This window comes from Myotis nattereri (genome assembly GCF_964212035.1).
Source record: "Myotis nattereri genome assembly, chromosome: 5".
Classification (NCBI taxonomy): domain Eukaryota; kingdom Metazoa; phylum Chordata; class Mammalia; order Chiroptera; family Vespertilionidae; genus Myotis; species Myotis nattereri.
The window spans coordinates 31,840,495-31,854,959 of record NC_138080.1 but is presented as its reverse complement, the minus strand read 5'-3'; the positions used below and the strand labels follow the sequence as shown (position 1 = coordinate 31,854,959).

The 14,465-nt window shown below is 46.0% G+C and overlaps 1 protein-coding gene across 1 annotated transcript; it reads right to left on the bottom strand.

The window, feature by feature from the left end:
• Window positions 1-3,346: 3,346 nt before the first annotated feature.
• On the bottom strand, window positions 3,347-7,617 carry RPS15 (ribosomal protein S15). The gene is made up of 5 exons (XM_081093432.1): window positions 6,351-7,617; window positions 5,038-5,251; window positions 4,570-4,655; window positions 3,574-3,808; window positions 3,347-3,488 (listed from the first exon to the last, which is right to left on the bottom strand). The coding sequence occupies exons 2-5, from the start codon at window positions 5,038-5,040 to the stop codon at window positions 3,375-3,377; spliced, it is 438 nt and encodes a 145-aa protein (XP_080949558.1). The 5' UTR covers window positions 5,041-5,251; window positions 6,351-7,617; the 3' UTR covers window positions 3,347-3,374.
• Between the last annotated feature and the right edge of the window lie 6,848 nt (window positions 7,618-14,465).

Below are 14,465 nucleotides of genomic sequence, written 5' to 3'. Positions count from 1 at the left end.
AGGTCCGAAAGGTTGGCGTCCGCTGCCCTAGACCATGCTGTACCCCCTCCTTCCTGCACTGTGGACATCTGGGCTGGGTCATCCACTGTGGGAGGCCTAGGCACTGGGATACGGAGCAGCCTCCCTGCCTTCCACTCCATGTAAAGAGCACCCCAGTCGTGACAATCACAGATGTCCCCACACAGCCCAGGATCACCCATGTCTGGCAATCATTGGTTTAGGGACACACTTGTATTTATGGATGTTTAGCATTTTGCTTTAAAATATTTCTGGAGTAATGTATTTGGGAGAAAGTGGCCTGAGAGCCCCTAAGGTTTTTTTCCACTTACTGATTTTAGAGAGGGAAAAACATTGCTTTGTTTCACGTATTTATGCACTCACTGGTTTACTCTTGTATGTGCCCTGACCACGGATCAAACCTGCAACCTTGGCATATCAGGATGACACTTTTTTTTTTAAAAAATATATTTTATTGATTTTTTACAGAGAGGAAGGGAGAGAGATAGAGAGTTAGAAACATCGATGAGAGAGAAACATCGATCAGCTGCCTCCTGCACATCTCCTACTGGGGATATGCCCGCAACCCAGGTACATGCCCTTGACCGGAATCGAACCTGGGACCTTTCAGTCCACAGGCCGACGCTCTATCCACTGAGCCAAACCGGTTTCGGTGAGGATGACACTCTTAACCAAGTGAGCTTCAGGGCCAGGGGCACGTCATTTTTATTTTTAAAAAATTATTTTTATTGACTTTAGAGAGGAGAGGGAGAAACATCAATGTGAGAGAAGCACTGATTGGTTGCCCCCCCCCCCCCCACCCCTTACACACCCCAACTGGAACTGAACATGCAACCTGCGCATGTGCCCTGACCAGGAATCGAACCAGACCTTTCCGTTCACGGGATAAGACTCAACCGAGCCACAGTGGGCTAGGGCCACATTATATTTTATTTCTAAATATATTTTTTATTGTTGATAGTATTATAGGTATCTCCCCCCCCCCCCCCGCTTTCTCCCAGCCTCTACGCAACCCCCCCCCCACCCCCGTTCTTCCCTACCCTATTGTCTGTGTCCATGGGCTATGCATATGTTCTTTGGTTTATCTCATCTCCCAAACCTTACATTTTACATTATTTTTAAATGCAGCCACACAGATTGATGGCTACATAGAGGAAAGAATGGATTTCCAAATATGTAATACAGTAAAAAATATTGCTCAAGCCGAAACCGGTTTGGCTCAGCGGATAGAGCGTCGGCCTGCGGACTGAAAGGTCCCAGGTTCGATTCCGGTCGGGGGCATGTACCTGGGTTGCGGGCACATCCCCAGTGGGAGATGTGCAGGAGGCAGCTGATCGATGTTTCTCTCTCATCGATGTTTCTAACTCTCTATCTCTCTCCTTTCCTCTCTGTAAAAAATCAATAAAATATATTTTAAAAAAAATATTGCTCAAAGAAACTAAATATTGAGTTTTTACCACAAAATCCTTCAACTCTTCTCCACATTTGAAAATGTTTAAATAATTCAAGGGAGGAATAGAGATGCAGCAAGATAGGCCAGGAGTCGATCATGGTTGAAGCAGGTACAGGGTTCTGCTTTTCTCTGTGACAAAATGTTAGGACCCCGACTGGGTGGCCCACTTGGTTGGAGTGGTAAGATTGTGGATTAGATATTTGGTCAGGGAACACACAAGAATCAACCAATGAATTCATAAATGGGTGGAAGAGCAAAATCTTTTTTAAAATCTTTACTGTTGAAAGTATGACATAGGCCCTCCTTCCTTTTCACTTCTCCCTTCCTCTAAAATCAATAAATAAAAAGTTCAGCCACTTCACACCTGAGGCTACTACCCCGAAAACAAAGACAGCAACCCCCCCACAGACAGTAACAAATTCTGATGAAGATGTGGAGAAATTGGAAGCATATGAACAACTGGTAGGGAAGGTGCTATGGAAAAAAGGATGGCTGTTCCTCAAAGAATTAAACATGGAATCACCACTTAACCCAACAATCCCACTTCTAGGTAGAGTGCAAAAAACTGAAAGATCTGGAAGAGAGAAATGTACGTACACATACATAGCAGCACAGTTCCTAACAGTGTCCCCTATGGGTGACTCCAACCTTCCACTTGCTCAAGCCAAAACCCAGGTGTCATCTGGACTTTCCCATTCCATCACCACTGTCTGGACAGTCACCAACTGCTGAGGCATGCCACCTTTCCTACTTCATCTCTAGGTCTCCCCCTCATAAAAGAAATGAATCCACCAGGTTGCTTTAGCGAGTGCGTTTAGGACCCTTCTGCATCATACCCTATGGAGGTGGTGACACCCTGGTCTATGGGAAGGTTTAACCCAAGACCATGGCTCAAGCCTTTGGGTCCTGGGGTCATTGTGCAAGGCTTTCAGATGCCAGTCAGAAACATCATGTCCACCTGGTTTGGTTCAGTGAATAAAGCGTCTCCCCCCGTCTGTGCATTGAAAGGTCCCAGGTTCAGTTCCCGTCAACGACACATGTCTGATTTGCGGGCTCAATCCCTAGAAGGGGGCATGCAGGAGGCAGCCAATCAATGATTCTATTTCATCATTGATGTTTTTCTCTCTCCCCCTCTCTAAAATCAATAAAAAACTTTTTTAAAAAAGAATCATGTCCCAAAAGAAGGACAGATACAGGCAGCATGGTGAGGGTGAGAAGCACTGAGAAAAACTGGGCAGGTGTATAAACTGGAGGGGCGGGAAGGCTCAAGTCATTAGAAGGCTCTTGCTGTTCATGTGCTTGAAATAGGAACCTAGCCCAACTGGTGTGGCTCAGTGGTTGATGGTCAACCTATGAACCAGATCACTGTTGATCCCCAGTGTGGGCTCTGCAGGGGCAGCCGATCAATGGCTCTCGCCCCTTCTCTGAAATCAAGAGATATTTTTTAAAAAAGTAGGCACCCACCCCTTGACTGGAGGACATGGGAGGGGCCTATGAAGGGGATGGGGACCTGAGGGGAGATGCTACATTCAGTCCAGCACTGGCCATCTCTGTGGGTACTTAAGAGATGCCAGGTAGCCAAAACTGCAGATCTGGGTTGGGAGGATCAAGGGGGAGGGGCACAGGGAAGATAGCATAGGACCCTGAACATTCCCAGACATGTCACAGGAGCCCCCGACCCACTCACTATCCATGTGGCTGTCACTGTGTTTACAGCAGGAAACCCAGGAAGCCTCACTATCCAACATTCTGGCAAACACTACACAAGTCTTGCTGGACCTGAGCTTCCAAGTACTGTGCCCAGGCCCAACCCCCTCTGCTGGATGATTGACAAACTGCCCAGAGCCCCAGACACTTGGAAGAATGGGTTGCACTCTGATGAGGTAAGTCTGCTTTTTATTAACTACTTGAGAGGGATGAAGCGGGAGGAGTGGGTGGCTCCAATGCCAGGCCTGCCGTGCTTCACTGGCTTGTAGGTGATGGAGAACTCACCCAGGTAGTGGCCAATCATCTCAGGCTGCGGAAGGCAAAGAATGGACCTGTTAGGTGACCATGGGAGGACAGGCCCACACCCCCCCAGGCAACGCAGTCCCACCACACACCTTGATTTCCACCTGATTGAAGGTCTTGCCATTGTATACGCCCACCATGCTGCCCACCATCTCCGGCAGGATGATCATGTCCCGCAGGTGTGTCTTCACCACCTCTGGCTTCTCCATGGGCGGCGCCTCCTTTTTGGCCTTGCGCAGGCGCTTCAGGAGCGAGTGCTGCTTCCTTCGCAGGCCCCGGTTTAGCCGCCGCCGCTGCCGGGCACTATACAGCTGCATCAACTGCTCACTGGGGGCAGGCAGGACAGGATGTGTGGCCTAAGCCCTGGTGGATACCCCACCCTTCACCCACCAACACTCATCTTCCCTACAGTGCCCCAAAGCAATGTTCACAGCCCAAACAGTCAAGAGGAATCCTGCAAAATGGACAACCTTCACAGCACTGTCTAGAAATGAAGAAACCGAAGGACAGGCTGCTCAGGTGAGGTGGTGCAGCCAGAACTTTGTGGACTAGAGGCTGTGCTCCTAGAGGCCTCAGGAACCCAGGAGAGGAGCCGAGCCTGAGAAATTCTCAGCCTGCTCTGTGTCCCCGGAAACTGGATCCTCCACGCCCAGACCCAGGCACACCTTCAGGAGACGAAGCGTCCCTGGCTGTCAGCAAGCCTCCCTCGCTCCGGTCTGGAGACTCAGACCCAAACCCGCCCTGTCCCTGGGGGCAAGAGTTTTAAGAAGCACAAGTCAGACCACTCAGAATCTTCCAGCTTTAACCAAATCTTAGACCTGGGGTTGCAAACTCCCACCCATGAACCAAACCCGGGCCTGATGCCTGACCTTACAAGGCTTGTGAGCTACAGATATCTGCCTTATCATGTGAATGAAAAGATGTCAAACAGGGCACGTTAACATTCTATTAATGTCAAACCTCAGAGCCGCAGCCCATCCGTCTATATACTATACCGACCTAAGGCCGCGTCAGCAAGTCAGGCTGCAGCTCCTAGCCCCCTGGGACCCCCTCCCGCCGCCATCCCTCCCGATGTGGCCGACACTTACTAAGACATGTCAAGCAGCTGATCGAGATCCACGCCGCGGTAGGTGAACTTGCGGAAGGTCCGCTTCTTCTTCTGCTCCACTTCCGCCTGCGCGGGCCCGAGACAAGGGTGAGCGCGAGCCCGAGACCCATCTCCCACCCTCACGGCTACAGCGGGTCACCAGGCGCAAAGGTCGTGCCGAAAAACGCGCGGCAGCCCCGGCAGAAAAGTCCGTGGGGACACACCACCTCGGGCCCGTCCGAGGGCGCGGGGTCTACAGGGATTTGGCTGAGACAGGAGGGCATATACAGGCCTCTCCCGCCCCGGGTGGTCACGACACCCACAAGGACTGCGCCCCCACATCCGGCGGCTCCGGAGGACTGGAGGAACGTGTCTCAGCTGCACGGCCTGACCCCGGCCTCCAAAGAGCAGCCAGAGCCAGGATGGCGCCGGATAGGCCCGCACAAACGCACAAAGTCCCAACACTTACCATCTTGGTTCCTCGGAAAGGCCAACCCACTCGGCGTCTGCGCAATTATTTCCAGTTCGCCCATGGCCCCGCCCCTTGACGCTGCGTGCGCAAGCGCTTCAGCTCCTGGAGGAGGATGTGCGCCCTCTGCTGTCCGGAGGGTAGAGCGCAGGCTATGAGGGCAAAAGGTTTTTTGTTTTTTTTAAGAAAATGCTTTTAGCCGAGACCGGTTTGGCTCAGTGGATAGAGCGTCGGCCTGCGGACTGAAGGGTCCCAGGTTCGATTCCGGTCAAGGGCATGTACCTGGGTTGTGGGCATATCCCCAGTAGGAGATGTGCAGGAGGCAGCTGATCGATGTTTCTCTCTCATTGATGTTTCTGACTCTCTATCTCTCTCCCTTCCTCTCTGTAAAAAATCAATAAAATGTATTTAAAAAAAGAAAATGCTTTTAAAAAAATATATTTCTTTGCCAAAACCGGTTTGGCTCAGTGGATAGAGCGTCGGCCTGCGGACTGAAGGGTCCCGGGTTCGATTCCGGTCAGGGGCATGTACCTGGGTTGCGGGCACATCCCCAGTAGAAGATGTGCAGGAGGCAGCTGATCGATGTTTCTCTCTCATCGATGTTTCTGACTCTCTATCTCTCTCCCTTCCTCTCTGTAAAAAATCAATAAAATGTATTTTTAAAAAATGCTAAAAAAATATATTTTTTTATTGATTTCAGAGAGGAAAGGAGAGATAGAGAAACAACAATAATGAGAATCACTGATCGGTTGCCTCCTGCACGCCCACTACTGGGGATCGAGCCCAAAACCGGGGCATGTGCCCTTGACCGGAATGGAACCCAGAACCCTTCAGTTCCCAGGTCGATGCTCTATCCAAGTGATTCCCAAAGTGGGCGCTACCGCCCCCTGTGGGCGCTGCAGGGATCCAGGGGGGCGGTGATGGCCACAGGTGCATTTGTTTTAACTTTTTTTGTATTACCTTTCTATTCTGAGTTCAATAAATAGTTTCATAATTTCAAACTTCAATGTTTCTAATTTACACCTTTCTTTACTATATTTTATGAAAAAGGTAAAAACATTAATACATATATCTTTCTGTTTAATTGCTATTACATTTTTTTTATACATTTTATTGATTTTTTACAGAGAGGAAGGGAGAGAGATAGAGAGTTAGAAACATCGATGAGAGAGAAACATCGATCAGCTGCCTCCTGCACATCTCCTACTGGGGATATGCCTGCAACCCAGGTACATGCTCTTGACCGGAATCGAACCTGGGACCTTTCAGTCCACAGGCCGATGCTCTATCCACTGAGCCAAACCGGTTTCAGCTATTAAAATTTTAAAAAAAATTAATTTCCAGGGGGCGCTGAGTAATATTTTTTCTGGAAAGGGGGCGGTAGGCCAAATAAGTTTGGGAACCACTGCTCTATCCACAGAGCCAAACCAGCTAGGGGAGCAAAAGCTTTTGTTAAGGACTCGGAATCCACACCCAGGTTGGGGCCAGCCGCCTAGAGTTTGGGCAACTTCCTGAAAGTCACTGCTCCTTTCAAGCCTCATATTTGTGCTCTATAATCTCCATTAATGGAACCCAACTAACAAGTGTTAATGGAGCACCTGCTGTTTGCGGTCGGTGCTGTCTGGTTTCAGTCCAGAGTTCCATGATGGAGCTGATACTGTTGTAATTAGCTAGTTATTAATAACAGGAAAGGAGTAAAGGGAAGGCCAAGTATTATAGGCATGTCATTTAGGCAGCTTCACCAGGAAACTAAAGCTTTATACTCCCCAAGGAGCCACTCGTCTATTCCCTGCAGATCTCTGGGAAGGGACTGGACATTGAGAATAGATGCATGCCCAGTAAAGTTGGGGTGACATCGGGAAGGTACCTGTCAGTTACACCTGGGAACAGGTCATTGGTCAGAATGGGCGTGGCCAATGCAAGGGCATGAAATTTGGGATACTTAATTTCCTAAACAAAGGGTTCACTCTTGTGCTCTGTGCTCTTGGTTCCTCCTATGCTCTTGGGACTCTTATTGCTCCCGATGTGCTCTCCTGGAGCATGTCACCAACATGTGGACCCCAACAATGATTCATCAACTGCAACTAGCCTCATGCTGAATTGGATCTGACTGCAACATGAAGCAACAATTCTGGATGCTGGCTTTGCTTCTAGCTCTACTGAAACCCCAGCTACACTTCTTCAATGACTGGAATGGGACTTTGGAAACCCATGGATGTAATTCCACACAAATAAAAATCACTCATCCTCCTGTTGAAGTTTCAGAAAATTATTTTTCTTGAGATATCATAAGGACCCCACCTCCAGCATCCAGAAGGGAAGAGGACACCCCAATTTCTCTGATAACCGAGTTGTTGTTGCAGAATGGGAGGTAGTCCCCATAAGGGACACGTTAATACAGACCAGAGCCAGGAGGAAAATCCAGGAGGGGTGGGACAACGGCTTCTAACATGGTCAGAAAAAGGCATCCCTGATAAGAACCAGTCAGCCTTTAATTGACAAAATTATATAAGTAACAACTATATAACAATGCACTGCTAGATTTGTAACATAAATTGATATAATAAGTATAACAGTAATAGCAAAAAACGGAACAAGGGACTAGGCTAAATAGGAATACTGTTGTTTTTTCATAGATTAGAGAGAGAAAAAGGAAGAAACACTGATTTGTTGTTCCACTCACTTATGCATTCATTGGTTGATTCCTGTGTATGCCCTGACTGGGGATTAAACCCACAACCTTGGCATATTGGCACTCTTACCAACTGAGCTACTAGGCCAGGTAATTAGTGTCCATCTGAAGGTGATTCTTGTATAGTAAGATGTATATGGTACCATAGGACCCAGCAATCTCACTTCAGGGTGTATACTCCGAAGAACTGAAAGCAGTGATTTAACCAGATTTGCACACCCATGTTTAGAACAGCATGATTCACAGTGGTCAAGAGGTGAAAACAACCCAAGTGTCCATGGAAAAATGAGTGGATAAGCAAAATGTGGTGCATCTACACACTGGAATACTATTCAGCCTTTATTTATTTATATTTTTTATATTCAGCCTTTAAAATGAAGGAAATTTACAGCTGCTACAATGTGGATGAACATTATGCTCAGTGAGATAAGCCAGACACAAAAGGACAAATATGTGTGATTCTACTCATAAGAGGTCATTAAAGGAGTCAGATTTATAGAAAAAGAAAGCAACCCTGAAAAAAAATTGTGGCAGAGTAGGAGGATGCTGCATGGACATGCTCCCAGGAACAAGCTGGAATTATAACTGAAATATGGAAATGCTTCCCGAATAATCAATGGAAAACTCACAGGAGAGAACCCTGTTACCCAAGGACTGAAGGTGGAGACCGCATAGAGACTGGTAGGAGGGGCGGAGGCGCTAAAGGACTGGTGGGGCACCCACAGATGGCAACTGAAGTCCTGGAAAGATATCTCAGCTGGGGGGGTGGGGGGAGGGTGCCACTGAGAACTCTGAGATCTAATCCCGAAGCTGGGCTCCCCAGCAGAGAGCACCAAACTGAAGAGGGTACCCACATAACATCTAACTGTGAAAAGCAGTGGGGTGCTATCTACCAGGGAGTGGCAGATGAAAGTTTGGGCACCCTCTTGAAGGGCCAACACAAAAAATTCCCTGTGGAGCCACCCACCTTGTTCTCTGGCAGAGGGAGGGTGAAGTGGACTGGAGCTGTGAGAGCAGAACCCAGGACTGGGGACTTGGGAGATAGAGCTCAGAAGGCAGACACCCCAAGTTTTCTGGGCTGAGTAATTCCCTCACACAGTGGTGGACATCTTTCCCACATAGACCTCTGCCTTGCCTGGGGGGAAGACAGTCTGACACACCCTATTGGAAACACCTTGCCCTGAGGCCACTTAAGAGATTAAAAGTAACAATTAGCCTCCAGGCAGAAGCAACTGCCCCACCCTGTTGAAAAAACTCTCCTCACACCTGAGGGCCATTGCCTAGCTGGGGGCAATTCAAGTTGGAATCCTGTTAGTCCAGTGGTTCTCAACTTGTGGGTCGCGACCCCTTTGGGGGTCGAAGGACCCTTTCACAGGGGTAGCCTAAGACCATTGGAAAACACATATATAATTACATATTGTTTTTGTGATTAATCACTATGCTTTAATTATGTTCAATTTATAACAATGAAAATACATCCTGCATATCAGATATTTACATTACGATTCATAACAGTAGCAAAATTACAGTTATGAAGTAGCAACGAAAATAATTTTATGGTTGGGGGTCACCACAACATGAGGAACTGTATTAAAGGGTTGCGGCATTAGGAAGGTTGAGAACCACTGTGTTAGTCTGTGGACAGAGGCAGTCTCTGGAGGCTTTGAGTCTTTGCCTGATCCAATTAGTCAGAAACAGCCTTTAATACTGTCCTGCACTGGAGATTGAGAGGTATAGAGCAGTGGTTGCTAACTGGTGTTCTGGGACCACTGCTGGTCTGTGAGGTACGAAAGGTTGGCGACTGCCGGTATAGAGGATCTACGTAAAACACAGTCACCAACCCAAACAGACAACCAAAATGAGGAAAAAAAGAAACAACCCCCCAATGAAAGAACTAGTGAATTCTCCAGAAGAGATAAATTAAGCAAAGATAAGAAATTTATCTGAAACAGAGTTCAGAGTAATGATGTTAAAAATGCTCAACAGTATGAAAAATGATATAGTAACTATGAAAAAAGAGCAGTCTGAGATAAAGAATGACATAACACAAATAAAGAACACATTGGAAGGAATACACAGCAGATTAGGGGAAGCTGAGGATTGAATCTGTAACTTAGAAGACAGAGTTGAAAATATCACTCAATTAGAGCACCAAAAAGAAAATACAATTAAAAAACAGGAGGACAGCTTAAGGGAGCTCTGGGACAATGTGAAACATAACAATATTAGAATAGTAGGTGTGCTAGATGAGGCAGAAAGGGAGAAAGGAATAGAGAAGGTGTTTGAAGAAATAATGGTAGAAAACTTCCCTAACCTGGAAAAGGAAAAAAGTCACACAAGTTCAGAAGGCACAGAGAACCCCAAATAAGAAGAACCCAACAGACCCATGCCCAGACACATCATAATTAAAATGTCAAAAATTAAAGACAGCCGTAACTGGTTTGGCTCAGTGGATAGAACGTTGGCCTGCGGATTGAGGGATCCCGGGTTCGATTCCAGTCAAGGGCATGTACCTTGGTTGTGGGCACATCCCCAGTAGAGGGTGTGCAGGAGGCAGCTGATCGATGTTTCTCTCTCATTGATGTTTCTAACTCTCTATCCCTCTCCCTTCCTCTCTGTAAAAAGTCAATAAAATATATATTTTTTTAAAAATTAAAGACAAAGAGAGAATCTTTTTTTTTTAAAAATATATACTTTATTGATTTTTTACAGAGAGGAAGGGAGAGGGATAGAGAGCTAGAAACATTGATGAGAGAGAAACATCAATCAGCTTCCTCCTGCACACCTCCTACTGGGGATATGCCCACAACCAAGGTACATGCTCTTGACAGGAATCGAACCTGGGACCTTTCAGTCTGCAGGCTGATGCTCTAGCCACTGAGCCAAACCGGTTAGGGCAAAGAGAGATTCTTAAAGGCAGCAAGAGAAAAGAAAACTGTTATGTACGAAGGAGTTCCCATAAGGCTGACACCTGATTTCTCATCAGAAACTCTACAGGCCAGAAGGGAATGGCATGAAGTACTCAAGGTAATGGAAAGCAAGGATCTGAGACCAAGATTACTATATCCAGCAAGGCTATCATTCAAAATAGATGGTCAAATAAAGAACTTCCCAGACAAAAAAAAGGCTAGAGGAATTAATCACCATTAGCCAGCATTACAAGAAATGCTAAAGGGATTGCTGTAAGGGATTGCTGGGAAGAAGAAACAGAGAGAGAAACCTACCCATACAGAATGAAAATGGCTATAAGTAACTCTCAATAATAACCCTAAATGTAAATGGATTAAATGCTCCAATCAAAAGGTATAGGGTAGCTGAATGGATATAAAAACATGACCCAACTACATGCTGTCTACAAGAGACCCACCTCAAAACAAAAGACACACACAGGATGAAAGTGAGGGGATGAAAAAAATTTTCCAAGCAAATGGAAAAGGAAAAGAAAGCTGGAGTAGCAATACTACTCATATCCAACAAAATAGACTTTAAAAGCATCATGCTAAGCGAAATAAGCCAGCTGGAGAAAGAAAATATCATATGATCTCACTCATTTGTGGAATATAATGAACAACATAAACTGATGAACAAAAATAGAGCCAGAGGGGGGAAAATAATATATACTAGAATATAATAGAAGTAATCCTGTTATTTGCAGATTTTTAATATTTCCTACAACTTTTGTGATATTATACTATGTTAGTACAGTTTTGGTAATATTATACTTAAAATCCTTTTATTTATTTTTTAAAATGTTTTATTGATTTTTTACAGAGAGGATGGGAGAGGGATAGAGAGTTAGAAATATTAATGAGAGAGAAACATCAATCAGCTGCCTCCTGAACACCCCCTACTGGGGATATGCCGGAAACCAAGGTACATGCCCTTGACCGGAATCAAACCTGGGACCCTTCAGTCCGCAGGCTGACACCCTATCCACTGAGCCAAACCAGTTAGGGCTATTCTTGAAATATTAATGTTTATTGTAGGTAAAATTATTATATGTAAGATCATTTTTCTTGAATTGATGTTTATTGCATGTAACATTATATTTAAGATTGTTTTTCTTGAAATTAAAAAAAAAAAAACGGAAGGGGAAAAAAAAAGAAAGCAACCCTGGCTGGCTTTGCTCAGTGGATAGAGTCGGCCTGCGGACTGAAGGGTCTCTGGTTTGATTCTGGTCAAGCGCATAAACCTTGGTTGCAGGTCCCTGGGCTCTGGTCCGGTGTATGCAGGAGGCAACCAATCAATGTTTCTCTCTCACATCAATGTTCCTCTCAGTCTTTCCCTCTCCTTTCCACTCTCTCTAAAATCAATGGAAAAATATCCTTGGGTTAAGATTAACAAACAAAAACAAAAAGAAGAAGAAGAAAGAAAAAGAAAAAGCAGAATGGTGGGAGCCAGGGCTGGGGGAAGGTGGGGAAGAATTAGTGTTTTGTTTTGTTTTTTAATCCTCATCCGAGGATATGTTTTTCATTGGTTTTAGAGAGGGAGAGACAGAAAAAAGTATTGATGTGTGAAACATTTATCAGTGGCCTCCCGTATGCTCCCCGATCTTGAACCCACAATGCCCTGACCGGGAATCAAACCCTTGACCCTTTGGTGCACAGGACAATGATCCAACTAACTAAGCCACACCAGCCAGGACAAGGAGTTCGTGCTTCAGGTGGACAGAGTTTCAGTTTTGGAAAAATGAGAAAGTCCTGGAGATGGTGGGAATGGATGCACAACAATGTGAAGGTACTTAATGCCACTGAGCTGTGCACTGAAAAATGATTAAAAATGGCGAGTTTTATGTGCATTTTGCTACAATTCAAAAGCAACCAGCCCAGCCAGCGTGGTTCAGTGGTTGGGCATTGACCTCTGAACCAGGTCCCGGTTTGATTCCTGAGCAGGCTTAATCCCCAGTGTGGGGCCCGCAGGAGGCAGCCATCAATGATTCTCATCGTTGATGTTTCTCTTTCCCCCACCTTCCTCTCAGAAATCAATAAAAATATATTTTAAAAACAAAAACACGGCGAACTCCGCGCCTGCCTTGGCCGACAAAATGGACATGTCTCTGGACATCATTAAGCTGAACCGGAGCCAGGGGCGGCGGGGCCGGCTCCCAGGGAGGCCGCGGTGGCGAGGTGCAGGCGCTGCACAGTGAGCTGGGTCGCAGGCCCATCCGGAACCGGGCGAACTGGCGGAGGCAGGAACCAGCCGGCGCCAGCTGAAACAACTTCCGGACAAGTGGCAACAGGACCTTTTCGACAGCGGCTTTGGCGGTGGCGCCGGCGCGGAGACGGTGGGAAACTGCGGGTGTCCAACCTGGATTTCGGGGTGTCGGACGCTGACACCCAGGAGCTCTTTGCTGGATTTGGGACTCTGAAGAAGGCCGGCGACGCCCTGAAAGCTATGAAACAGTACCACGGCCCTTTGGATGGCCGCCCCGTGAATGTCCAGCTCGTCACATCCCAGCACGCAGCGCAGTGTCAACGCAGCGGGGCGACTGGGAACCGAGGACCTGGAGGCCAGGGCGGCGGCGCTCGGGGAGGAGCCCGGGGAGGCAGCCGGGCGGAGGCAGGGGCGCCGCGGGAGCCGGGAGCAGCAGATCTCCGCGGAGGAGTCGGACGCCCGCTGGACGCTTACCGCGCGCGGATGGACACGAGGTACAGCATCTGCGGTTCGGTGCGTGGAGCTAGGAGGCCTAGGCGTTGCCTCGGTCTGGCCCTGTGGCCAATGATGGAGTTGTTTCTTCTGTTTTGAAATAGGATTCAAAACTCATATAAAGATTTTTCTTTTCCTTTTTTTTTCTGAAACAGACCTGTTTTGTACCCAGTTATTTTTGGGATAAATTTTACTGGTTGCCGTTGTGGAGGTGGCGTTTTCACCTTTGCCATAATAAACAGAAACGTGTGTAGAAAAACACACACATATACAACAATGGACTACATAAATATGGTGTTAACATACTGCACAGTATTTCTTAAATTACTCTGCTGTGGTAAGAGTATTTACTTTCACATCAGATTATTCTGTGATGTCTTTTAAACTTTTTGGAAAAATACATCATTTGTAAAGAAACCTTGATTTGGGTTCAATATAATATTAGTTTTTAAAACTGAATGTTGTCTTTCATATATATATATATATATATATATATATATATATATATATATATATGATTTTTTTTTTTTTACCTTGTCACACCACCGATTGAAGCAAAGCAACACAACACGTTGCCCGCTTCACCCAAAAGGTGTTTTTCCTTTGCCCTTTCTTGACAGCTCAGTGGTCTTTCTTATATTTTTATGAGAAAGTGGGAGAAAATTACTTTGGAAGAAAATGGGCTTCTGTTTAAATGTTGAAATATATATATGTTGTGAGTTTGTTGTGAGTTTAAGGAGTCTACAATTACCTGTAAGTTTTACAGAACCACCTGCTTTCAGTGATTGTAAATAAACTCTCAAAACATCCTTGAAAGGCTCCATACAGAATGTGTCAATTGACAGGAAAATTTAATAAATTAGTAATTAAACGCATTTTACAATGTGGTCTCTTTAAGGGCAATTTCAGCAGTTAACTTGAAAGGGGAAAAAAAATGTGTACATAGGTAACATCACTTGCAATGAAATAAAGCTGTTTGTGCTCACACACACACACAAAATAACATTTGTATATGGTAAGCTCTTAGAGAACCCTCTAAGAAAATCACCAAAAATATATATAATGAAAAAAGTCATTAAAATGCTACACT